The sequence below is a fragment of the Ornithodoros turicata genome, chromosome 2 (genome assembly GCF_037126465.1).
Source record: "Ornithodoros turicata isolate Travis chromosome 2, ASM3712646v1, whole genome shotgun sequence".
NCBI lineage: Eukaryota > Metazoa > Arthropoda > Arachnida > Ixodida > Argasidae > Ornithodoros > Ornithodoros turicata.
Genome location: NC_088202.1, coordinates 69,299,531 through 69,324,131, shown reverse-complemented (window position 1 = coordinate 69,324,131; position 24,601 = coordinate 69,299,531). Strand labels below are relative to the sequence as shown.

General features: G+C 42.4%; 1 protein-coding gene across 1 annotated transcript in view; it reads right to left on the bottom strand.

Annotated features, from left to right (window-relative positions):
- LOC135385532 (PHD finger protein 14-like) overlaps window positions 1–24,601 on the bottom strand; it is a 45,380-nt gene that overhangs the window by 5,455 nt on the left and 15,324 nt on the right. Inside the window, exons 12-21 of the mRNA XM_064614894.1 lie at window positions 24,326–24,401; window positions 24,050–24,235; window positions 22,493–22,599; window positions 20,729–20,824; window positions 20,475–20,575; window positions 16,807–16,938; window positions 16,611–16,749; window positions 13,762–14,007; window positions 9,375–9,511; window positions 65–173 (exon numbers count right to left, since the gene is read on the bottom strand). Coding sequence (XP_064470964.1) covers window positions 65–173; window positions 9,375–9,511; window positions 13,762–14,007; window positions 16,611–16,749; window positions 16,807–16,938; window positions 20,475–20,575; window positions 20,729–20,824; window positions 22,493–22,599; window positions 24,050–24,235; window positions 24,326–24,401 — 1,329 coding nt within the window. The remainder of the gene's footprint in view (window positions 1–64; window positions 174–9,374; window positions 9,512–13,761; window positions 14,008–16,610; window positions 16,750–16,806; window positions 16,939–20,474; window positions 20,576–20,728; window positions 20,825–22,492; window positions 22,600–24,049; window positions 24,236–24,325; window positions 24,402–24,601) is intronic.

The window sequence follows — 24,601 nt, the reverse complement described above, 5'->3', positions numbered from 1 at the left end:
TACAGTCAGAACATTTCTGTGGTGAGGCATTTAATGTGGTGTTACAAGAGATGCAAGTTCTTACAAATGCAGTGCAGTCTTCACAGTGCCAGGTGTACCCTCTCTGCTTTGGGGATTTCTTTACTGGAGGATGTAGGCAGAGAAAGTGATAGCCCTTGTTGCACGCATCACAGCTGAAGAAAAAATATGACCAAAACTTGGTTACCATAGTTGAGCAAGCTGTGGTAACAACTGATGAAACAGAAATTGAATGGGATACAAAGAGAATGAAATTAGAAACACAAAGACTACTGAAACGTGTCTATTTTGACTGAGCCTACCCATTATTTCCTGCCATTTGTCATTTTAGTTGGTACCATGTACCACAGTGGTACACTCCATGTCTACAAACCTGTTTTACCTGTGTTTCAAATTTCAACACAGCTAATATTCCCCCATGACATCATACCAAGACATTCCTATATTCTACAGCTTCATCTACATTTTGGTACAACGGGGTGGGGTAGGATATCACCCCTGGTGATGAAACTCCCCAATCATCATCATCATCATCAAATAAAGTTGTTGTTGTTGTTGGTACATTTTGTCTTGAGCTTACAAGCATTCCAAGCTTGTAAGACAAATCTCAACTTTAATGGGACCATTCACCATTCAACTGTTTTATACCATTAACCATCAATGCAACCACCATGAACAAATTCAATGCCCCATATACCCTACCCCCTTTTAAACTACAGCTGTTTCCTACCGTGAGCGCAGTACTCTGCAGCACACCTGGCTAACCCTATAGTAGTTGCTCTCAGCAAGTCATGCTTAGAACATGCAAAGATGGTTAATAATTCAAACATTAGGCATTTGGCCATCCCTGCGACTGCAGATTGTGTGCAGATTGAACTGCAAGCACGTGAAAATGTGGTTATCAAGAATACCACATATCGAACACCTCGAAATCAGACACCACTACTCCTGGTGCATAATGCTTATGGCCTCTTAGGTGACCACGACACTCCCCAAGTGTAAAACTGCATATTCAAGGTGCCACACAGTGATGTCTGCCATGAAAGCACTGTCATTTCAATGACGTCTGTGTAAAGATGTGAGCAATTTATTCAGAACATATCCAAGTTTGCAGAAGCTGCATATCCACTGAAAAGACAAGGTGCAACAGAGTTGAAGCGCTGGACAACATTTGTTACAGAAAGAGAATAAAATGCTCAAGTGCCAGTCATGCAGCAAAGTGTGAAGGTAATGGCCCTATGCTGAACTGAATAGTTGCATTCATTATTGTTGCCTTTCAATTTGGTGCTCTCCAAACGTCATGCGACGGCACATGAAAATTGTTTTGGTAGCCTGGGAAGTTTGTGACAAATCATGGGGAAGTCATGCATTACAGAATAATGAAAATTTGTGCATCGAGCGCAATAGCTGTAACAAAATTTTCAAGTGGCTTTCCTATTTATTGCAGATGTAGTGATATGAACAAGCCTTGCTACATCTTCAAGAATGGCAAATGAGGAGCCTTCCCCATAGGCTAGCAGCATTGGGGAAGCATTTGTGGAGCCACAATCTCCATATTATTTTTCCTTCAAATCCAATCCAATCTGCTAGCAAAATTTTTTTTGAAGTTGAGAGTCATGAAGACCCTTTATTTTCAAGTGTGAAAGTAGATGATGAATAACAAGTTCCCTAACAATGCAGGTAGTCTAAGAAGGTCACTATCACAAGGCTATCACATTGCATATAGTTAGGGCCCGACCTGTTAATGTTATATCCGATTACGCCCGATATTTACCCCCCTATTCAAATAAACAAAAACAGGGTTTAACCCCACGTTTCCCTGAACACTGCTGGTCCAGGGAGATCTGAAGTCAGCACAACTAACACAGAACTTTGGAAACTGTGTTGTCAATGCATAAATATGCTCATACAGACTGTCAAAACAGATACCCTGTTGCCTCTTAGATGTATGGACTAAATATCGATACTCTGTGTCTACTGGTGTGTGATATGTGTTATGCCTGAGTAAACAGGAGATTTACACTCGATTCAATCCGATTCAACCAGAATTGGGTTGAATCAGGTTCAGTTCAGCCCGATTACACCCAAATTATTGAAGCAAAATACAGCCCGATATTTACTCCCTGATGTTGCTGAAAAATATAACCCGAAAAGTCATGCCCTACATATAGTAAAACAATTCTCTGTCCTGAAATATAGTCCAGACCACCCATAATTATGTTCAAGGCATTACAAAATATGATCACCATACCTAAATACTGTTTATTCCAGCTATCCGAAAACCGTTGCCTGCTGCTACCTAAACATAATGGAATACGGAGAGTCACTGCACAAACACATTTATTCAAAACTGGCTTTTTGGGTTCATGCAGCATGATTTGTTTGAGCTTCGCCTAACAGAATAAGAAAGTCTGTGCCAGGACCACAGGAAGTCTAACACTAGTCATTGCTGTAATGGTGAACTATACCATTGCAGCTTCTTTGTCAAGTTCTTCATCATTGTTCTCAAAACCATGTCCTGTGATGCTACTCCGAAAATGTAATTTGGAGCAATTTTAGGAGCATCGAAATGTGCATTTTGGAGCACTTTGGATCAGAGAAATATGTGTTTTGGAGCATCCAAATACGTATAAATTTTCGGAATTTCTAAAAGCTTTGCTTTAGCTTCGTGTGCGTGACCTCAAACGTCGCCATTTCTCTTCCAGCAGGCACATCCGCTTATAGTTCCCGCTTTACAACTGCTGAGCGCCAATTTGTGTTTCAAATAAAATCACGTGGGATTACACGTGGAGACGGTTCTCAGCAGCACAGAAACACACCTGTAGAAATCTAATGATAAAGTGAGATGACTTCGTGGGACGGCGTTGCGCGTGACACAGTTTCGCATCGGTGTGTGCTCACGTTTGGTTACAATGCCCACCTTGCCAATGCTAAAAAAGTAAGCTTACATAAGAATAGACAGAGAGCTGGAAATAATTCATGTGAATTTCCCAATTTTCTGGCAGAACAAAGCCTGCACGATCAATGTATGTGCCCATGTAGTTGTAAGAAAATAATGTGCACCACTGTTGCAAAAGGAATGCTCCATTTTGAGACTTGTTTTCTAGTGCTCTGCAATCGCTACCTGCAATCAACAACTCCATGCCGCTAGTTTTGGAGCAACTTGGGGCAATATTGCAGATTTTATCAAGGTGGCACAGTAAATCTCATTTGGCGCGAAATGGTGCAGGTGTGGAACCACTGCATGCCCACTTGCAAGCACCTTACAGAGAAAAAGAAGTGGCTGGTACACATATTGCACCTTTGTGGGGATTCGTGTTCATGAATGATAAAACTTGAGGGCTCTAGCAGCCTCTACCTCAAGTTGTTAATCCATTAATTTAATCCCAAATCCATTAATCCATTCCCAAATCAATTTGAGATTCTGACAGTGCTCTCAAGGATGTGCCTTTGAAAGGTTATGCTGGGTAACATAAACCATCATTGTCACTGGGGTGGCTGGTTTAGGACCTCTGTGATAGAGAACTTTGTCCTTTCCAACTGAGGAGGATTTGAGAGGGATCGATGTAAATTTATGCAGTACAATTAATTAAATAACTAATTGGAACAACCTTGTTTGTTGAGTCAGAAAAATTCTTGCAATGAAAATATGGAGAATCTTATTAGGCATCACAACATAAAGGTGCCGTGCATATAAATCATACTGTAGACTGATCGTAGTGAAAGCTAGCAGTTTGCAACTTGCATTTTCTGCACTCTTCTAGCTGGTACACGTAAGATGAAAGATGTGGCTTTCAGACTTTGTGAACTACGCCCCAGAGCATGTGCTTAGTACGACCAACTATCATGAACAAGATAAAAGGCGGAGAAGGATAAGAACACTTTCATTCACTGCACTGCACTACCTAATGTTTCAGCCTTGCAATGCAGCTTTAGTGAATTTATATGTTAACTATGGTTATAGTATTATTCTCCCTAATCATTGGCTGTGTATTTCTTACCTGAATCTTCTAATCTTCTGGTCCTGTGTACATTATTGCTCTTACAGAGCATCGACCTTGGTCAAAAGCAGACTGAAACATCCTTGTGCAAGTTTAAACAGGGAAAATAAATGGAAATGCAAGTAAAAAATTCAAAGACCCTACAAGTAACTGTTCAACAGTCTTCCATATGCATTTCATTTCTGTAACAGCCACTGCCTTAGCGCATATGGTGGAGGACATTGAGGGTCGCTCAAGATTAAAGATCTTTATTATCTACAGCAGTGCTTCCCAAACCCTGCTGCTCTGCGAGCGACCCATAGAAAATATAAGATATATCGCTTCCCCACCCCCCTGAATTTTCGCGGTGCCATAAGCTCTGCGATTTCAGTGCATTAACAGTAATACACAGAACTGACGTTGCAATTTCATTTGAGAGTTAATGTAGTCAGAGTGAATCAGCCACTTGCAAGAACCCATTCCAAAAAGAAGAAGAAGAAAAAAAAACCTGCATGCTACCAGGAATGCCTGTTCCTATTCACAAAAGTCAGCTTGTCTGTTAGATATCGGAGTACAGTCAAACTCCTTTATAGCGAACACCTTTTTAACGAAAATACCACTACAGCAAATTTTTTTGCGGTCCCGCTGGAGCCCTATAGGTCCAATAATGGACATCCTTTTTAACGAAAATACTTTTACTGCAAATTTTTTTTGCTGTCCCCTGAGTTTCGTTGTAAAGGAGTTTGACTGTACACTACCACAAGCTTTTTTTTTGTGATGCAAAATAGTGGGCAGAGCATGGTCTAAGGACATCATTTGCTGTCCCTTTTTTTCAAGTCCCGAGCTGTTTCGTGACCCCCTTCTGAATCTGTTACAATTTCACTGAACGCTGATCTACACAATTGAAGAAAATGAGTCTCAAGAGTGACTGATAGTGTGATAGTCACTGTAAGCCACTGTAAGCCACTGTAAGGGACGTAGTCTTCTGCAACATCTTGATGCACACGTCAGTTCTATCAAGCATATTCATAGACTTCGATCTAAACTGATGAACAAACCATGTCCTACCATACTGAAATCTTTTTATTCTTCAGAAACGCCTTTAAGTTGGAGGGAACACCTTACTCTATCAATGAGGATTTTCCCCAGCGTACTCGTCTGATTAGTAAAAGCTTTGGGCTAGTACTGCTGATGAAAGGAGGCAGAGGTGCAAAGTTCAACTTAACTGTGATAAGTTACTCATCAACTTATCAACTCCACCCTTGCCTAGGGGCACCTCAACATTGGGGTCACCGAATAGGTTAGGGGTGCCCGGCCCACTGAACAGGATGTCCACAGCTCTAGGAATGTGAGTCAGAAATTATTGGTCAAGTGAAGTCCGTGGAGAGGTGTCACACATAAAACAGCACCTGGGTGCTACAACATCCTCCTCCCTCTAAGTGTTTAGATGACTGCTCTGCAACAAACACTGCTATGCTGTTTGTTCAACAAACTTAGATTTGTTGTAGGATACCTAGTATGCTTCCTTTGTTGAATAATAAAGAAAAGAATCATTCCTGTGTGTCAAGATGGAAAGCAACGGTTCTGAGGCTGAAACATATCTGTGTGTCTTGTGTTCTTTGCTGCTTGGATTATTCTATTGCTGTGTGTCAAGTTTTACCACCCTGTCAGGGAGGGTCCTGTAACCAAGCCAGATGACTGTTGTTTTATTGAAATATATAGGCATGCAGGAGTGGTAGGGAGTGGTGGTCAGATCATAATATTGTTGTTACTGCTATCCTGAAGCTTGTCACAAATCAGCTCAGCTGTACATTCAAAGCTGCATGTTCAGAAGATCACTGTCTCAATGAAGACACTAAGATGAGCTTTGGATGGATTTTATCTGTTTCTGAGCTGAAAAGCATGAACATACAGGACATTGATATTGGCAGACATACAAGTGAAAGCAAAGTAGCAAGTTGGAAACATTCACACAATGAGTACTGTGCAGAAAGATGGAGCAGACATGCAAAGCGAAACAGCTGCTACATCACACAAGGTTAATGGCGTCACGTACACAGACCGTATGCATTTGGTGATTGTGGTAGTGATGGTAGTGGCAGACAAAGTGGCAGACAAATAACAAGTTGGTGACTGACGCCAGTGATATACAGGGTGGGAGAAGATTTTAAGACACATTTAAAAAAATTATGAAAAACAGTACATACGACTGATCACAATGCAAATTGGTGTGCAGTTTGCCAGAGGTTTTCAAAAAATGCACATGTCAAATAATACTGCCAACATATTATGTACCACAAGCTGCAGAGAATCTGAGCCCATGCATTTGAGTGCCCTATGCTGGGTACCCCAGGTTGCTATAGTACTTAGTGTGTGTCAGACAATTTTCTCCCATCTGTACAATCTTATTCAAATTTAGACAAAAAATGTATTGGTACACACAAAAAAAAAAAAAACGAAAAAAAAAAGGTAAAAAGCACACACAAGCAAATATGTGTATTTTCTCGAGTCTATGGACTACCCTTCCATTAATTTGGAAAAGCTGGTCCTACACTTGAGAAAAATTCTTTAATTAATTTACTGTGTAAAGAAGATGGCGAAAGAGGCAAAAAAGAATTGTTGATGTGGAACAACAATTAGAAAAAAGAAAGAACCCCTCATATTTTAAGCTAATAGTATATCTCAGCATGTAAATAGGTTTCCAATGCTGACTGTCATGAAAGCTGAATGAGCAAGAGTCTTCACGATGATCACTGTGACAGGAGTTAGTGGAGTGGCTATCAGGTATTAGTACTCATCAGTGTTACTGTTACATGAAATACCCCCATAAACAAACATGTCTGTATGTCCAAAGTTACATAACAAAACCATTAAGCTGTGTTAAGAACAACACTGAGCTTGTTTTGGATGAATTTTATCTGGCCCTGAGCTGAAGAGCATGAACATATCAGACAAATATTTGCAGATACAAAAGTGACTGGAAAGCAGTAAATGACAAATGCCACTTAACTAATTTCAAGAACCAGTGTAGTTGATGACTATTAATCATGACATAGTCAGTGCACATAAAACACTGGTGGGAATCCAACATTGTCCCTGTCTGTCTCAGCCTTTACATGTGCACTGATTATGTCTTGATTGACAAAATGCCATTCATACGATGAGTACAGTGCAAAGAGATGGTGGTGGACATGCAATGTCAAACAGTTGCAACAGGACATAATTGTACAAAGTGTTCTATCCCCAGGGTCCACAATCGTATCCAAGCTAACAGAACAAATGCATGAGTAGCTAAATCAGAGAGGCACATACCTGTGCATTACAGTACTTTCTCAATTTTACAAGTTACCCATCACCTACTTTTGGGACAGTCAAAGCAAGCAGAAAGGCTCGTATGTGAATGTAAGCAGCAAGACGACTGACAGACATCGTGGCCATGCAACCTCTGTTCATACATACTTGTGGATTGTTCCTCAATTTTGCACACAGAGTGCAGGAAGATTGTGCCTCTATGAGAAATCCTATCACTGTGTTCCCCAACCTAAACCTGCCACTCTTCCTGATGCTGTGTAAAGTATCTTGAGCACACAACAGTACAGTATGTGCGATATGCATCATAATAACTACAGTGGGGGCAATGGAAAATGAGTCTCGCAGGACCTGAGAATGGTGTTGTTGTTGGCAAGTAATAAAAAAATCAGACGATCTACCACGATGGTGCTTGGCGAACAAAAGTGATTGGGTGTAGAAAAATACTTGGTAAATAGCCAGTTATTAGCCAAAAACTCAGGTCAGCATGTCAGTCAAACCCAAACTAATATGACTATAAAACATATTTTTCATAAAATAATTTTGTTGTGAAGCTGAGCAATTTTTTTTATCTACTGTATTCTACTTGTGAACTGAAAAGCCTCATGCAACCAGTAGGAGGATAAATTCATGAACTAAAGAACACCGTTTCTACCACCAGTAAGCAATTGGTGGACTTCGAAAACATGTTCTCTGAAAACTTTCCTGAACATGTAAGTACCTTCACCATCACACCTCTTGGCATGGCATGATTTATAGCATGTATTGCAGCCGCAGGACTTTTGGTTTGCATTTTGCACACTTGCAAATGTTAAAGCATCTTCCAGTTGCTGAACAGGAACTGAAGCTTAGGCCTCCAGTCTGGTCAGATGACTGTCCAGAAGACATACGGAATGGTACCATGTAATGTCCAATAATGTGGTCACAATACATTTGATGTAAAACAACACAGTGGGTGCTTCCAGGGTGGGCCTTCATATTCTCTACTCTGCTGCTTCATGGCACCCCACATGACCTTACAATTTTGAAGCTGCGCAAGAAAACTTCCAACATCAAATTGGGCTGTTGACATGGTATAGTACTGTAAAACAGTTTAATTTTGCGACCCCAAATTTTTGCGAATATTCAATTCATGGCCACTAATTATAACGAGATGTGAAAGCTAAAATTTGTGGTGTGATTAGTTTACTTTGTTTTACTTTAGTTATCGCCCTTACTGCATTTAATAAAAGCAGTGTTGCACATGCTTGTTTTGCAAAGTCGTTCAAATGTCTACTAGTAACCTGTACAACCAACTGTGAAAATAAAGTTTGTGACTTCTCCAAAGTGTCAATTGCTGTTCAAAAGTTTTGCATGCCCTTATAATTCACAAATTTTTCAAGTCACAAAATGCACAAAAATGAAGAGATCTACAGAGTATGATAGTATATCCTTCAAATTTTGTGTGGCAAAAGAATGTAACCCGTCAGTGGTGCTGACAGTTCTGCTACTGACCAGTCCCCACACTAGTGCTATAAATGGAGCAGGTACTTTGTATATGCAATGTAGCATTATGTATTGCTTCATTAAAGAAAAAGTATTCTACAAGTAACATAAAATTTATGTAAGACTGTTTTGCTTAGTTACTTAAATACTTGTAATATACTGTTACAGTTCCATACATCATTATAGTTGTAGGTAGCGCTTGGTGTGTGCCTCCTCTCCTTTGTCCCATCTGTATGTGCATATTCGTTTTGTATTTTGTGTTACAGTTAATTTTATTTCCCTTTCAGTTAATGGATGTTCCTTTCTTACTTCTGACAAATCTTTATGGCTACCATATGAGAATGTGCTATATGTCTGTCTGCTTCTTTGAAAAAGCCGAACAAGATCTTAAAATTATGTCCCACATTTTTGTAATAGTTTGTGTGAAATGCAGAGGGTACACAAGTGTATAAGCAGCATTTGCACACTTGGCATTACAATTTTGAAACCATACCCGATTCTATTTTCCAGATACAATTCATTACAATACGTTACATTAGTGTCTTACAGGTTGCAACCTCAATTGGAAAGTACGAAACTTACATGACAAGGCTAGAAGAGTCACCAGGTGTACCACACGTAACACATTCCGCCTTGACTTCTTTGTCAGGCTGAAGGCTTTTGTCCTCTTCCTTAACCTGTATTTCATTTTCTTCAGTTGGCACGACTGGTGGTGGTTCCTGTAATGTGCAACCAGGATAAGTTCATACCAAAGATGAAATATATTGAACTATACGTACAATTATTGGTTCATAACGCTACTTAATGGCACTCTTAAGCTCTTAGTAAGCAAAATGTGCAAGTATAAATGCACGTAAAGTACAAGTCAGGTTGGTTATAGTATTGCCACAACACTGGTTCTCTGAATAAGGTCTGGATCAGAGATTTAGCCGTGGAGGCTGCAGTACTTACGTCATTTCAGGAGCCCTACTAGATTATAACAACCACGTCATAATCAGCAACCCCTATGAGGAGCCCGTCCGCACGACCCGCTAGGGGTGCTACTCATCGGCACGCGAGATCTGCATCACGACTACCGTAGCAGACGACAGCAATAGCTCCTACGAAAATGCGTAGAATGATGATGAAAATCAACCTCAGAATGAAACATCTGTGGAATATCCACCGCTTGTACAGAAATACTAAGGTAAGCTGAAGTACAAAGTTTTGTAGAAATTGAGGAAGCAATAACTGGGACGATGAGTAGCGCCACCGCTACCTTCCAAAAATGTGGGGCTGGGAAGGGGTGCCTATGACATGGTCGTTACAATCTAGTAGGACGTGTTTTTCATTAATGTGCTTTAATACAAAAAATTTCAGGATGCAGCTTGAATGCGTGTTTCATTCACTCCAGGATAACAATGATGTACAACACTGCAAAAGTAAGGGTGCATTACTGAGCCTATGTCACAATACAGGGTGTTCAAAATTAAGCTTTCACGATAAAAAAAAAAAAAAAAAAAAAAAAAAAAAAAAAAAAACCACGAGTGGTTGAAGGAAGTCGCTTGTGCAGGCGGGTTTTGCGGCCAGGCGGACACAAGGTGAAATGATGGTTGCCGCCCTTAAACTCGTAATTAACTAAAATGTGTTGATTAACTTTTTAATTATTGCAGTTAGCGGGCAAGTTTATATTGGAAATTTGGAGGCAGTCGCGTTCCAAGACTATTCCACTTTGTAGAATTTTCCTAGCTCACCCGTAGTCCAAGATATTCGCCTTCAAATTTTCCACCGAAACCGTCTAATTACGGATGCAGAACGAGAGTGCAAGGCGGCTGACCCCGCCCCTTTGTGACGCAGCTGTTGCGTATGGTGGTCAGGTGGGACATGGGCGTGCAGCTTCAAGTGAACCTGAGAACTCTTTCCCTTTCACTCTGATAACGAAGTGTGAGAATGACCTTCCGGAACAACTGAGTTATCAGGTTCACTTGAAGCTGCACGCCCATGTCCCACCTGATCACCATACGTGAATACTGAAAGTACTACTGAAGTAATAATACTGAAGTAGTAATACTGAAGTACTCCTGCATACTGAAAAATACAATACATTTCTAAGTTCATTATGCATTCCCTATAAAACAGTAAAGGTCTCTCTGTTGTGGCATTGGGAGGGGCAGAAAGCAGGAGGTGTTGGTTTCTGCATGGGCCCTGTGTTTTAGGGTGAAACCCAGTAAAAGCCATTTTTACCCCCAATTTGCATCATTGTCACTTGGGGTAAAACCTGAAAAAACCCGAAAACAAACTTGGCAAAGTGCAAATTCTGCCACCAAGACCAGTGCTAGATGACGCTATGTTCCGCATCTCATGTTCATTCAAAACGCGAGAAGCACTCATTTTTTTATTTCCAACCAAAAATCTGCTTTCCATCCGATATTGCCCGATTTCACCCTGTGTTTTACGGTCCCTGAAATAACACCCGATTTTTACCTCCCGATTTTAAAAAAACATAAAACCCGAAAACACAGGGCTCTATGCATGATGGGACCTGCTGCTCCAGATTACGCAAAATGAAGTGGCCTTCTAGAACGTATTGTGCAACGTAGTGATGTCCAGAAGGAATTCGAAACCTGCATGAAGTGGAGGTTGCAGCCACAGAAAATAACCAATCTTCTTAACATCACTCCCGTGTCCTGACTGTCCAGAACATGAAAGTGTCAAGTCTCCACTGTCGAGGCAGCTCAGAGCACGTACTACATGTAGCTATCATAGAAAGGAACAAATTCATAATAAGTTGAGGCTACACATGTGTGTGATGGCCACTAGAGCAGTATGGAGCATGATTCGCGCGTGCCGTAGCAAAGTGGGTTTGAGCCTGTCCAGCAAGGAAGGTTTATGGGTTTCCACAGGCTCTGCTCTCCTTCTTTGCAAATTACTTGCTTACATCTGCTACTACAGTCTTGTCGCATAAACTGCTATACTACATCTGGACTAGGCACGCAAATGGGGTGTGCATACAAGATGCATGCCTAAGGCCCCAGGTTTTCTGCTGCGGCAAATTTAAAATTCTGCGGCACCGACTTGTAAATTTCTAGATTTTCCGCGGCAAGGAGTCAACGGCTGCTTGAAACGGGAAACACTTTATTTTCTTGGATAATGTGGGAACAAAAAATATTTTATCAAATTACAGATTCAAAGCACTGTTGTGGCTCAGCATTACAAGATATTTTGTGTTCTCCTTTGACAGAGAATGCCGTCTGTGGCCTACAATCATTTTATAGCTGCTGAAAGATCTTTCAGCATCTACAGAGTTTATAGTAATTGACAAATACTTGATAGCAATAGACACTAAATTTGGAGCAAGCGCTCTCATTCCGTTCCAAAACCCACTTATGTCGAAGGCTTGAGGAGGTGGGCTGCTTTGCTTAGACACTGATGGAGCCAAGTCACGGTCCGCAGACTTCAGGTCCTTGGCTGTCTGGAGACAAATGTAGCCATTCCGCCAGGAACTTTGAACCTTCTGTTTCTATGGCTGGAATGTTATTGAATTCGGTGAGTTCATGTGACAGAGACTTGACCTGTAGTGGGTCCAAGGCCCTCCCTCACGCTTTTGAAGAACTGCCAGCTCTCACTGTTTACAAGGATCTCTTGTGCTTTCTGAGCTGCCTACTGCATGCCTCGTTGTAGCTTTTCTCCCATATGGATAGCTTCTTCCTCTTCTGCTCCTTCCTGCCTCATTAGGGCAACATAATTCTCCAGCGATGCGGCTTTCAGGTAGCCCCATAATGCAAACATAGCATTGAACCCCTTGTGGGAATCAACTTGCTGACCCCCAGCTGCCCTCAGTAGACTTGCAACCTTTTTGCTGAATACCGCTATGCAACGGGTAGAATACTTGAGCTCTTGCTGAGATGAGCACAAGAGCACACTTGACTCTTTCAATGCCCCTGCTTGGGGCTTGCAATCATCTTATACCTGACAAACCGAGGGTCTCGATCTGCCCCTGCCCGGCAGAGAATAATCGAGAAGGGACCGCGCACATCATCAAGGTTCGGTCGTCAGTCCTAGCAGGCACAACGCAGATGGCTCGCGCCATAGACAGATTGCTCACGAAAATTCATGAAGCGCTGATTGTCCTTGACCTTGATGTCGGCTGCGTGTTACAGTCGTTATCAAACAAGAAGCGTGACAATGTGTATTGGGAACATGAGGACACACGGGTTGTCCGTGCGAAACGAAAGTACTTAGATCGGGTCATGCGTGCAGCACTGTTGTCAACATAAGTTCTGTCAGTTCTCCGGTGGCACGTGTACCTTGGAGCAGTCGGGAGCGTGCGCAGTATGCGCATTTATCTGACGGGCTTTTGTGTGAGCATGAAAATATTGCTCCCGAGATGCTGCACGTCGTAGTAACAGTCCACATCGCGTCCTTCGACCCAATCAGATTTCCGCGAACTTCTGTGCAAAACTGACGATTCTACGAATCGCGAAAAACCGGGGGCCTTATGTATGCTTATATGAGGCTAGAAGGGTAATCAGAATATAAAGCCCATTTGGATGTAAGATCCTAACTTTTCTCTCCCCCTTTAGGTTTTTCAGATTACTTTCCGAGAATTTTGCTGGACATCACTGCAACAATCACATTCTAAAGCTCTGCATTTATCGTATCTATCCACAACATTCATGGCATTCAAATTCCCTGTTTCAAGAACAGCATAATATTGGAAAATAGGTCTTGCTCTATGTACATGCATGAAACTGAAAAACAGTGGTCACAGCACACAACTCGCATAGCAGTGAAAAAACGTATTGGATGAACACGTTGGCCATTTATTTACAAAGGGGAAGGACAGGAATGCGCAGATGGTTATTAGTACTTTCTAGGCGTCCTTTCCAGACTGCTTGACGAATTGTTTGGTAGGTGAGAATCAAGTAAAAAGCGCTATAAGATGGCATTTGATCCATAGAAGCCTTGTAGGAAAGAGCAAATACCACACCTGCACTACAGCATCCTGGATCTTTATGCCTGTTGTGCCATTAGTAGATGCAGATACCTTGCGCCGTTTAGAACGCTTTGACTTCTTATAGGCTTGTGCATCGAGGGAACGCTTGCGTTTTTTGCTGGAAGCCCCTCCAGTAGAAAGTTTCCTCTGCTTCTCAGGAGTTGATGCAGATGAAGAGTCTTCCTCCATCGGTTCTACAGGTGTTGATGATTGCCTGACACGCCTACTCATCCTGCTTGGCTGGAACATGAAATATTCAAGAATTTATTCAGAGGTGTATAGGGTTAAATGAACAACATTTACATCACAGGATTTGTACACATGGACACAAACAGAAAGACAGGCGATTTGCTGCTGATCTCTGAAATAGACTTCATTAAAAAAAAGAAAATGTTTGTATACATTGGGCAACTGCGTGATGATACTATGGTTCGCCAACACTAGGCACACCAAATGTTCAAATTAATTTGACTGCTAGTGAGTGGCTGTGGCACACATCACAGTGTGCTCCTGCACTGCCAGCTGCGAAGGAAGTAAAACTGCTGTGATTTAGCTTAGAGAATGAAATAATGACAATAAATTACTACAACTGGTTACAGCATTTAACAAGATCTCTTCACAGTTCTTGAATAACCTCCATTCCAAGTTCTACAGCAAAAAGGAGTTCTAATAGACATGTAGAACATCAGCCTAGCGAATTCAAAAGCTCATTCGGCTCTGACACCACTGCAGGCGTCTTGTGACACCACTACAGGCCTGTGAGGCAACGCGAGAGAGGTTATGTGGTTACAGTGGCGTAGAAAGAGGGGCTTTGGGGGGTTCAAACACCCCAAAACTGTACCTTTGGTAGTGCATTTGGGAGAGGGAAATGAGGGTGAAATCCTCCTCCCCCATGTAAAGTTCCCACAGAACCCCTCCCGAAATGTTTTTCTGGCTCTGCTCCGCATGGTTATGAGTACGAATGGGAAGGGACGTAGCTCTCCCTTCTCTGACGTCAGAGCTTCACTTGGGCACATATTCATGGGCCTATATCTTGCACACCACAACATATAGAAATATAATTCTTTCTTGTTCAGTACTCTGGCATGCAGTACAACGTATAGATCATGTAATGAACCACATGTATCAAAGTGCCACAACCCCTTTGACTGAAGAACTCAACTAGCAAAAGACTAGTACACAGGCACATGGCGGCTACCTCGTATGCATATACTAAACTAGATCCTTAGATAAGTCAGTTTTTCATATGCCAAGGCGGTGACATTAACATTTTATTTTAAAATGGATAAAAACCCCAGTGCAGGGCAATACTTAAGAACGACACATACACAGCACGGACTAACAAACCATGAGTTTATTCATCGCAACAACGACTGCCTATATTCCCCTTTCACTCTCTCCACCTACTTCTCGACACCTTTTTGATTGCTCGTTTTCTTCCCTGTTCACGAAATCTATGCCTCCCCTACCGAAGGCGATCTTTTGGCGATAAACTGTTCATTACTACATAGATAAACTGAAGGATTGCTGATGCAACTGCTACATGCCTTTTTAATCTGTAAGGCCTCCTGGTAACATAACGCTCCAATCTTCCTACTCTTGTACATAACTGTCGTCTCTTTGAAAATTGGTTCACGATTTTTGCATTGTCTGAGATGTTCCGCTAACCTACTGTAACCTCTTTTTTTATTGGCATTATGTTCCTTTAGTCTATTGTTCAAACATCTTGAGGTCTGCCCCCATGTACTTTTTCCCACACTGTATAAGGGCATAGAATATACTACTGCAACCTTACAATTGACATATTTTGTTTCATGTTTGATCCCACATTCCTCACATTTTTCTTTATTAACTCTGTTTATCATAATCTTCAACCTTGTATTTTTCTTAAATACCACATCTAGTTTGAACTTTGCTCTATCTTTTTCAGCCTATGAGAAGCTTGGTGCATGTATGGAATCACACTACACTTTCTATTTTTTGTTTCTTCCTTGACAGTCTTTTTTTTTTCTTTTATGCTTTTTAATATACCTTTTACTGCATCATAAATCATACTTTTTGGATACCCCACACCCATTCCAGTCTTCTAACTTGTTTCCCACAACTAGTAATGTATAACAGTTAATCTCTACCTAGTAATCGCTTTATCTAGTAATGTAGAACAGTTTATTGTCAAAAAATTGCCTTCGGGAGGGGAGGCCGAGATCTCGTGAACAGGGAAGAAAACGACCAATCAAAAAGGAGGTGAGAAGAAGGTGGAGAGAGTGAAAGGGGAATATAGGCAGTTCTTGTTGCAGCCCAGTTTTTAAGCCTACTGACACGTAACCTAGCCAGATAAGAACTGCTCACCCATACGCAGCTGCATAAAAAAACCTGACACAAAACAGCATCAACCACAGTGGAAACATGGACCCCTATAATCGTGCAAGGGAAAAGCACTTCTTACAAAACTTTCATGCCAATAACTGCATTCCCGAACAGCTATAAATTTTAAGTTGTGGCTATGATCGGCGTACAGATGTGGGCAGATCGAGAGAGGGCAGAAGGAAGGAGTGAGAGACAGGGGGGTTAGTATGCGTCCTGGGCCCACTTCAGGGGCAACTGCGCCGATATTCGCCGGGAAAGACTGCCAGAAAACCTGCACAGCCGGTGGTAGGATTCAAACCCACCACACCTCCGAGTCTACAGCCCGACTTTGGAGCTACCACCAACAAGCGGATGCTTTATTCACTCGCCCAAGCCGCAGGTAAAAATAATTGTTGGACAGTACACAATGAAGCTCGGGACAGACAAAAGACAAAAACGGCTAGTAAGGATGTTCTTCGAAAACAGAATACAGCTACCTTTTTGTCTTCAATGCAGTATGGGATGCCCTCGTACCTCACGGTTCCCCGTGGAAAGTCCCGCAGGCGCCGTGGAGCGTCGAGGTCGCAGTGTCTCTCTTTCTCATCATCAGCATTTTTATCGCATTCGCTACACTGCCTGCATAAGAATTTACGGATCTCAAAACCAATATCCAAGGAGAATCATAATGCTTACCATCCCATCGACTTCGTTTTCTTGGGCATCCTCGTAAGAGGTGGATCAAGGCAGTAGAGGTGGTAGTGTAGCTGGCAGCTATCACACCTGGCGAGCTGATGCTGGTCCTGAGATCCCTTGCATACTCCACACCTATTGCAGCACAGAGTCCAGATGAGGACAAGAAAACTGTTTCAAGTATGAAAAGAAACCGAAAAGAAAGAAAGAAAAAGATAGGGAGAGAGCTCTTCTTCTGGTGTGCCTGAAGTATGGCTTTCTTACTGTACAAAAGGGGGAGGGATACGAAGTTTCAAAGTCAATTAACTATGTAATAGTAGTGGAAGTAGCTGACGTAACATGTCGTCCCCACAATGGCCAGCTGCATATTTTCATTTTATTTACCCTCAACCGCAAAGGCATGACGGAGGGGAGTGGGGAAAAGAATACAACAAAAAATACAGAAATGAGAACACAAACAAAACAACACGAGACATAGCAAAGCAAAAGAACATGAACAGTACAAGATCAAATAAAGAAAGCAGCATGAAATACAAAAGATAGTGATGTTATAACCAAAATAGACATGACGCTGATTTGCGAAACAATTTCGGGTTAGTTATGAACACGATATCACGTGGAACGTGGTTTCGCTCGACGGATGTGCATGATAAGGAAGACTGGAAATGCGTTAGTGCTGTAAGTAGTGATATGAGCTTTACAGCAGCGAAGCCCCCAGTAGAAAGTTACAGCAGGCTAATTCCAGCGAATTTCGAACAAGCGAGGAACCTGACCATCTCCAATTTTTTTGAAAAAATATATTCTTCAGGGGACGGGAAATGATGAAAAATGCGCCTGTATTTAAGCCTCCAATCTTCAGCCATTTTCGAGGGAGAGGGGGAGAAAGAAACTGGTCGAAATGTGACACAGTCATTTCGAGCTACTTTGAGGGCTTCTCAATTGAGAAGTATGCGGTTCTAAGAGCCACAATATTTTTCACCTGCTCACTGCTACATGGGCAACAAGCTATCTTCTTCCTACCCATTTGTAACTGAAACTTTTTTCGTAAAAAAATGGCAGAGTCGCAAGAAAACGCCTTTGTACTGACGCCGTTTATCGGAGAATAATGAAACCTACACCATTCATTTCGTCATTGCATGCCCTATGTGTTGATACCATTTTCATTCTTATAGTGTTAATCTGCTAGAACCAGATTGTAACAACCCCACAGGCGGTATCGCGATTTAGCTGTATTTCGGCCGGCGCTAGCAAAAAATGGCCACCAAAAATTTGCCGCGATTTTTTTATATGTTGCGCAGAAACCCTTTCCTTACACACAGAAAAAAAAATTGAGATTCGTATTTGATTTTCGGTGACGCTACGATTTTTTAAAATGACAGTGTGCACGCGCGCTGACCCTAGGCGGTACTCTCCCACAGCTGGTCGGCGTTATACGGTCGCCAAGGGTGGACGCGATTCAGAGTGAACAAGTTAAAAACATGGTTATGGCTCAGAGCAACACATTTTTAATTTGTATAACTCTGGAAAACACAGGATGATAACAAAGGTGGGATATCTGCTTGAGTCTTCTTCAACTTTGCACTGTTGGGAGCCTCACTTTCCTTTTCCCACATGTAATAAGAACGAAGGCTGAGCAATGGACGTACATTCTTCCAGTCATCTTCTTTTTGTTGCCTGAAGGTCTTCACATCTTCCGAAGGAAGTCGCAATAAAGTCACATTTTTGACATGTCTTGACACAGAGGTAGTTCTATAAGAGGTGTCTCCGGATATTCGCTTGTCGCCTGAGCATCTGTGTACCTATGGCCGGGACTTCAAGCACTTGTTCCGAGCTTGAGGAATGTGACGTAAGGCATTCCTGTACGTTCGAACATCAGAAGTGCATAATAGACCAGGAAAGACCATTCCTCAATTTTTCGGAGCTTCAGGAAGACGAGCAGTTCATTATATCATCAAGATCACGACGTAAGTACATATACATAACATATGCAAGTACCATTAAGACCTGTGTTTTCGCAAGTACCCTCATTCTGTGGCGGCAACAAATTGTGCTGACTCATTTTCTTCCCACTGGAAGAACATAAAGGGAACAAAATACATCTCTGTCACTTGGCCCTAAGAGTGACGTCGCGGGGCATGGTGCCTGGTGATCGCTTGTGTCCAACGTGCTACAAGAAGTGCCTGCACTTGAAAGATGAGGGGTCTACTGCGAATGTCCAAATTGAAAGTTCTTCGACTTCGGCCAGCCCTGATGATGGTGAGAGTCTTTCCATTTTAAACGCTTCACTTGAAATACTGGGCGAGACACCAGTTAAAACGAAGAGGTCAATGGCGCAACGTGAAATAAATAAATGAATAAAAAGAAACGGAAATCAGCAACATGCCCATTTTGGTGTGAGGGGGTTAACAGAGATAGAACTCCGCAGCTTTGGAACGGGTCAGCTGCAAAAGCCCCTTTTATGAGGGCCGCAAATGGGTATTGGCGAAACCTTGCTTGCTTTATTATTATTCCCTGGCCAGGACCACCATCAGTGTCAGAAATGCTTAATTGTGCATCAGAGTTGAGTAACGGTTTGAAATTTGTCAAAGCCAGTGTTTCTGCGCTGACTTTTGTGCGGAAAGAAGGAGGGCGCCGCAAGGAAGCCCATCCCGCGCGTCGTGAGAGGCGCACCAGGGTAGCTTAAAAATTCGTCGCGCTCGTATAACAAAAAACACACTGGAGAAATTTTTTGTACTGGGAAACGGACGGTTGGGGACGGTTGGAGACGGGAGACGGAGGGAAACGGTCGGGTCTTCATGGGTAACGGCCGTGGCCGAAGTGCCAGGCGAAGTGTTGGTGCCAGATCGAAGGGTAGGCATGCCTGGGTCGTCTGGATGCGCGGAAGGTTGGTGCATATAGTCTTCGGGTCACCAGTTGTCGCGACGTGAAGAAAAGAGTCGAAGACAGGCAGCAGGAGAAATAGCCAGTTTACTGGGCAAGAGCGCGACTAGAATGAACGCGGGTGAAGATGATGCGTGCCGACGAGCTTGGCTGGTCACGAGGGCGTGGCCTAGCATCGTCGTCAGCTACACTACATTTGTGCGGAAATTTCGCTCCTTTAGCGCGTCCGCCAATGCCACTTTTTCTTTGGCGAAGTTTTCAAATTTTCCTAAAACTACCGACTTTCGCATTTTTTTACAGCCTAACAGTTTAATTTTCTGGCGTCAAACTTTTTTGGTGGAATGTACTAGTAGGCCCCTACAAACAAAAATATAACTTAGCAATTTCTGCTTCTTTAGAAAAATCTCTTCTTTAGAAAAATGTTGAATTCGTTCGATTTTGCGCCTCTTTCGCGGAAGCGTAGCTCGCTATTTCTCCACTCGCGGCGACTGTGAATCCGATGATAACTAGTTTGAACTTATCGGAACGGTGTCCAGTTTGAATTTTTCAGATATGTAAAGCCGTTCACCCTCTTCGCCTGCTGAAATGCATTACGGTTTTGGGTTCGGAGCGGAAGTTCGAAGCCCCCTAGCGGCAATTCCGTGCGGATCCCGAAAGAAATATTTCACACAGAATGTGTGTATGTCAGTGAGAAGGACATATATTTTTTTCACGAAAATTGGCGATGGTCGAGCTACGCCATTGGGATGTTTGAGCTGGAATGACCCCATATTAAGCTGATATGTACTCACTCAAAAAGAAACGAAGAGCCAGAATCTGAACGACGATTTGTTCTACTAGCTGGCTTTGCTGCTGGCTTTTTTGCTTCTAAGATATCTGGCCAGGGTAACTTCTGCAACAAAAATGTTATTGCAGTATTTACATCTGTACATTGCCCATGCACCTGGTGAATACTTCAATCTTGGTCATTAATAGAACACCATGTATTCTCCGGAACGAGCCATTGTGGCCTAAGGGTTGCATGAGAGAAGGCTTATACTCATACCTCAGTGCCTAGGTCACACAGTATGTTCCATAGGTTGACTCCTGCTTCTTGCAGCTGGCTGTTTTCTTTCTTAAGTTCTTCCAGCTCCTTTACAAGCTTGAAAAGTTTTCAGACAATGTTGAACTTTGACAATGTCAACATAGAAAGCAACAAGCAAATGGTCAGATAAATACTAAAGATCTTGGTATTTTGTGCATGTAGTTCACCACATGTTCAGCCTACAACTGGAGTAGGATTTTATTTGATTAAACACACAAGGTTCCATAGCACTACATACGAAGATATCAACTGAGTAAGGTATGTTACAAAAATGTAGCAGAAACCTTCCCCCGAATGAACGAAGTGACAAGGAATGATAATGAAAATAGAAGATGGCTGTCTGATTAAACTTGCAGGACCATATTACATGATATGCACCTAATGATATGATCTGTAATATGGTATGTGCTGATGAAATGTACACATTATAAAATTGACAATGATGTACCTACTGCAGTAGCAATGTTTTGTACTGTGCATACACTAGAGAATTCACACAATAATTTTTCATGCTGTAGTATGGTGTGGGCATATGGTAAACATGATATGCATCTTCTAAGCCACAATAAAGCCTCTGATAAAGCCACGAAAGAAGGGGTCGGTTCCTTGAAAATGGGGGCAGGGCAAGTGCTCCCACCCAAGAACAATTTGCGAGCGAAATTTTGGTTTGTCTCGGACGGTCCAGACCCAACCACCGCTTCAACTAGTTTACTTTCTCGTACTCACTGTAAATGATCATGCGGTGTTCTCACAACTCAATCCGCACCACTTCTACGTGAACGTTACAAATACGTATACAGTCGAACCTCGATATAACGAAACTCACAGGGACCGCAATTTCTTTCGTTGTATCGAACATTTCGTTGTATTGAACTGAAGGTCACAAATCGCGACCTTCACGAAGGCGCACGCTGTACATAAGCCCCGATAGCTCTCGCGACGATGCGGAAATGTTTTTCGTGAAAAATGACAACAACTACAAATACGGCGCCAAAGGGCGCCTACAGCATTTTATTCTTGCGTGATATAGCCGGTTATTTGCGCCTGCGTCGTGCCTAGAAGATGCGGTGTCACGCATTGTTCGTACGCTGCCAAAGTCTCCGCAGCTTTCTCCATACCACGTTGCGATCCCGCAAACCTAAGTACATCTATGGCAGTGCGTCTTCCGTAAGGCTCTACGCTCTACGATGCTACGACATGTTTGTCCCCATCAAGAAAATCACCTATGCAGATTTCGTCACGTACGCCGCCACGCGAAGGAAGTGTGCGAGATAACGCTTTGCGTCTCGTGCCCTCTGCTTCGTCCTGTACTTTGCTGCAACCGGACAGCTCAAAAGCAGTGTGAAAAGGACAAGTCTCAGAAGGAAAATCCCCAACCTTCCAAAAACTCAGACTCTCTTATTTTTTTTTTTTTTGGCACCAGATTTCTCCCGACCCTAATCGCATGTGCCATCTTTCGCTGCGGGAACAGGACGCTGCTTGCGCCCTTTTTTTTCATGACCCTAAAGTCGGCTTTGGGGTCATAAACCTTATCTCGTTCTGTTGCTGTATTGAGGCGGCGGCTAAAAACTATTTCGTTTTCGTTGTAGCAGGATTTAAAATACATTGATCTCTTTGGGCCTCTGCCGGGGAATCCAAATTATTTAGCTCTATCGCGAATTTCGTTATATCAGCTTTCGTTGTAACGAGGTTTGACTGTATGCTGATGTAGTATACTCAGCTTACAGCTTCATATTTGTTCCGGAGTTGCTGTTCTTCTTCCTGGTATTGAGCATTTTGTTGCAAGAGCTCATCGAGTCGCCGCTGCATGGTTGCAACTCGGCTGCATCTATCTGCAAAAAAATTGTGCCAAATACAGCAAGATGGTGAAATAAACAAGATCCACCAAAAGCCAGAATGGTGACATTGCTGGTCAAAACAGTGGCACGTTGTTAGCAGTGTTACGGCACAGAACCAACTTTTGTTAAGGTTCCTCGTTAGGAAAAAATATTTTGAAATATTGTTTTATGAAAGCAAAGTTGCAATTCACACAGCAGCAACAAGCTGCAATTGGAGGCAGAAGAAAAAAAAAGGGGGTCTGGCTCCTCTGTGCTTCCCACACAATATTCAGAATTTTGAAAATGGCAGCAAGCTAAAAGTAACATGTTTTTTGAGGTCGCTATACTGATCCTTAACAATTCAAAGATTGTCTAGCTGCTGCAGTGCTTTGTGCTTCAGATATCCTTTGTTATGGGTGAACAGGGGCCTTAAGAGACTACATAGCCCACGCAAAAGCTTGCACATTATCCCTTGAATTAGTTTCGGCATCATCAGCAATATTGATGTCTCTGTCTTCTCCGCAAAACTGCGTGCGAAAGTGGGTAAGGCTTCATAGACAACGTACACAGCTAATGAATTGTGGAAAGTTATTTATCGAGTATTCCTAGGAATATTCCATAAGCCTTTGATAGTCATGCTGCTTATATTTGCACTTTGGTTAGGTATAACTAGGGTTTCTCGTTTTTGGCAATAATAGTTTTTTAGACCTCCTGAAACACGACAAAATATGAGCGCAAAGCCAAATTACACTGGTGCAAGTTTGAATTGGCTTATAATGTTATGAGATAACAGAATGCTTTCTCTTTGTCGCCCATTTTTGCTCTGCCTCGTAATCTCAGAATATATAGTCGCCGAAAACGAGAAACCCTATGGACAGGGGTGTTTTTCTGACAGAACATGTTTTGTGTTTTTCTACTTGTCTGCAAAGGTTCGAGAGAGTGTGGTACTACTTGAAGGCATGGCTGTACGCAGAGGCCGTTGTCACACTCAACGCATATGAATTTGGTGTCTTTCCGTAACTGAGTGTGGCTCAGGCGAAGCACATCCTGCGTATTCGACTTCCCAGGGCCACCGTCTGCAGTACGGGTGATGCTCACCCTCTAGTGATATTATCAGTATGCTTGTAAGAATAGCCCACAGATGGCACAACAGTTCCCCGGAGAAGCCTCAACCAGCCAAACATCACTCCAAAAGGAGCGCCAAAGCACCATAAAGAGAGGGCGCAAAAATTTAAACCAAGGCGTTCAGACGCACTGGTGCACCCGTACCCATGCAATCACAGTGCCTGTGGTATTGCAAGTGGTATTATATTTTATCATATTCTCGCCTAACTGTTAAAGCTTTCTTCAGTTTTGGGAGCATCTAAGTAGCTAAGTATTCCAAAAAGGACTGCAGCATTATATTATCACACCAGAGAGTCATACAAGAAACACTTTTATGAGAAGCCACAATGCTGTACCATACCTACGTAGTAGCTGACAAATTCGAGGCTGAAAGCAGGAGGCACATGCCATTTCCGATGAACGTCGGCAATACTTTCAGCAGCAAGGTGAGCTTGAGGGCTCACACCAAGCAGTTCGGCTTTTCGAAGCAGCTTGCGACATGCTGATGCGCTACTTGTGAGCAAGCGAGGCATTTTCTGTGTGGGGACTGCGTGGACATAAGAGTGATGTGAAATAAACAAATAATAAAAAATATAAAAGAAAAACATAACAGATGCTCAGGGGTGCAGTGACTTACCCCATGGTGGAGGTCTTTCAGTTTTATTTTTTCTGTATTTTTCACGGTGCCATTCCAACTTTCGTTCCACTCTTGACTACAATTCAAGAAAGACTTGTTGCATTGAATTGGCAACCACTAACCTAAAGGCATTGCTCATTAAATGCAATCCCCACAAAGCAATGACAGAAGATAGGTTCCAGATACAGCTGCACTTACAGGCAAGTCGTGTGAGTAACCTCCCAGGGATGACATGCAGTATGTTACTTATAACACTGCATACAAATAAAATATGCC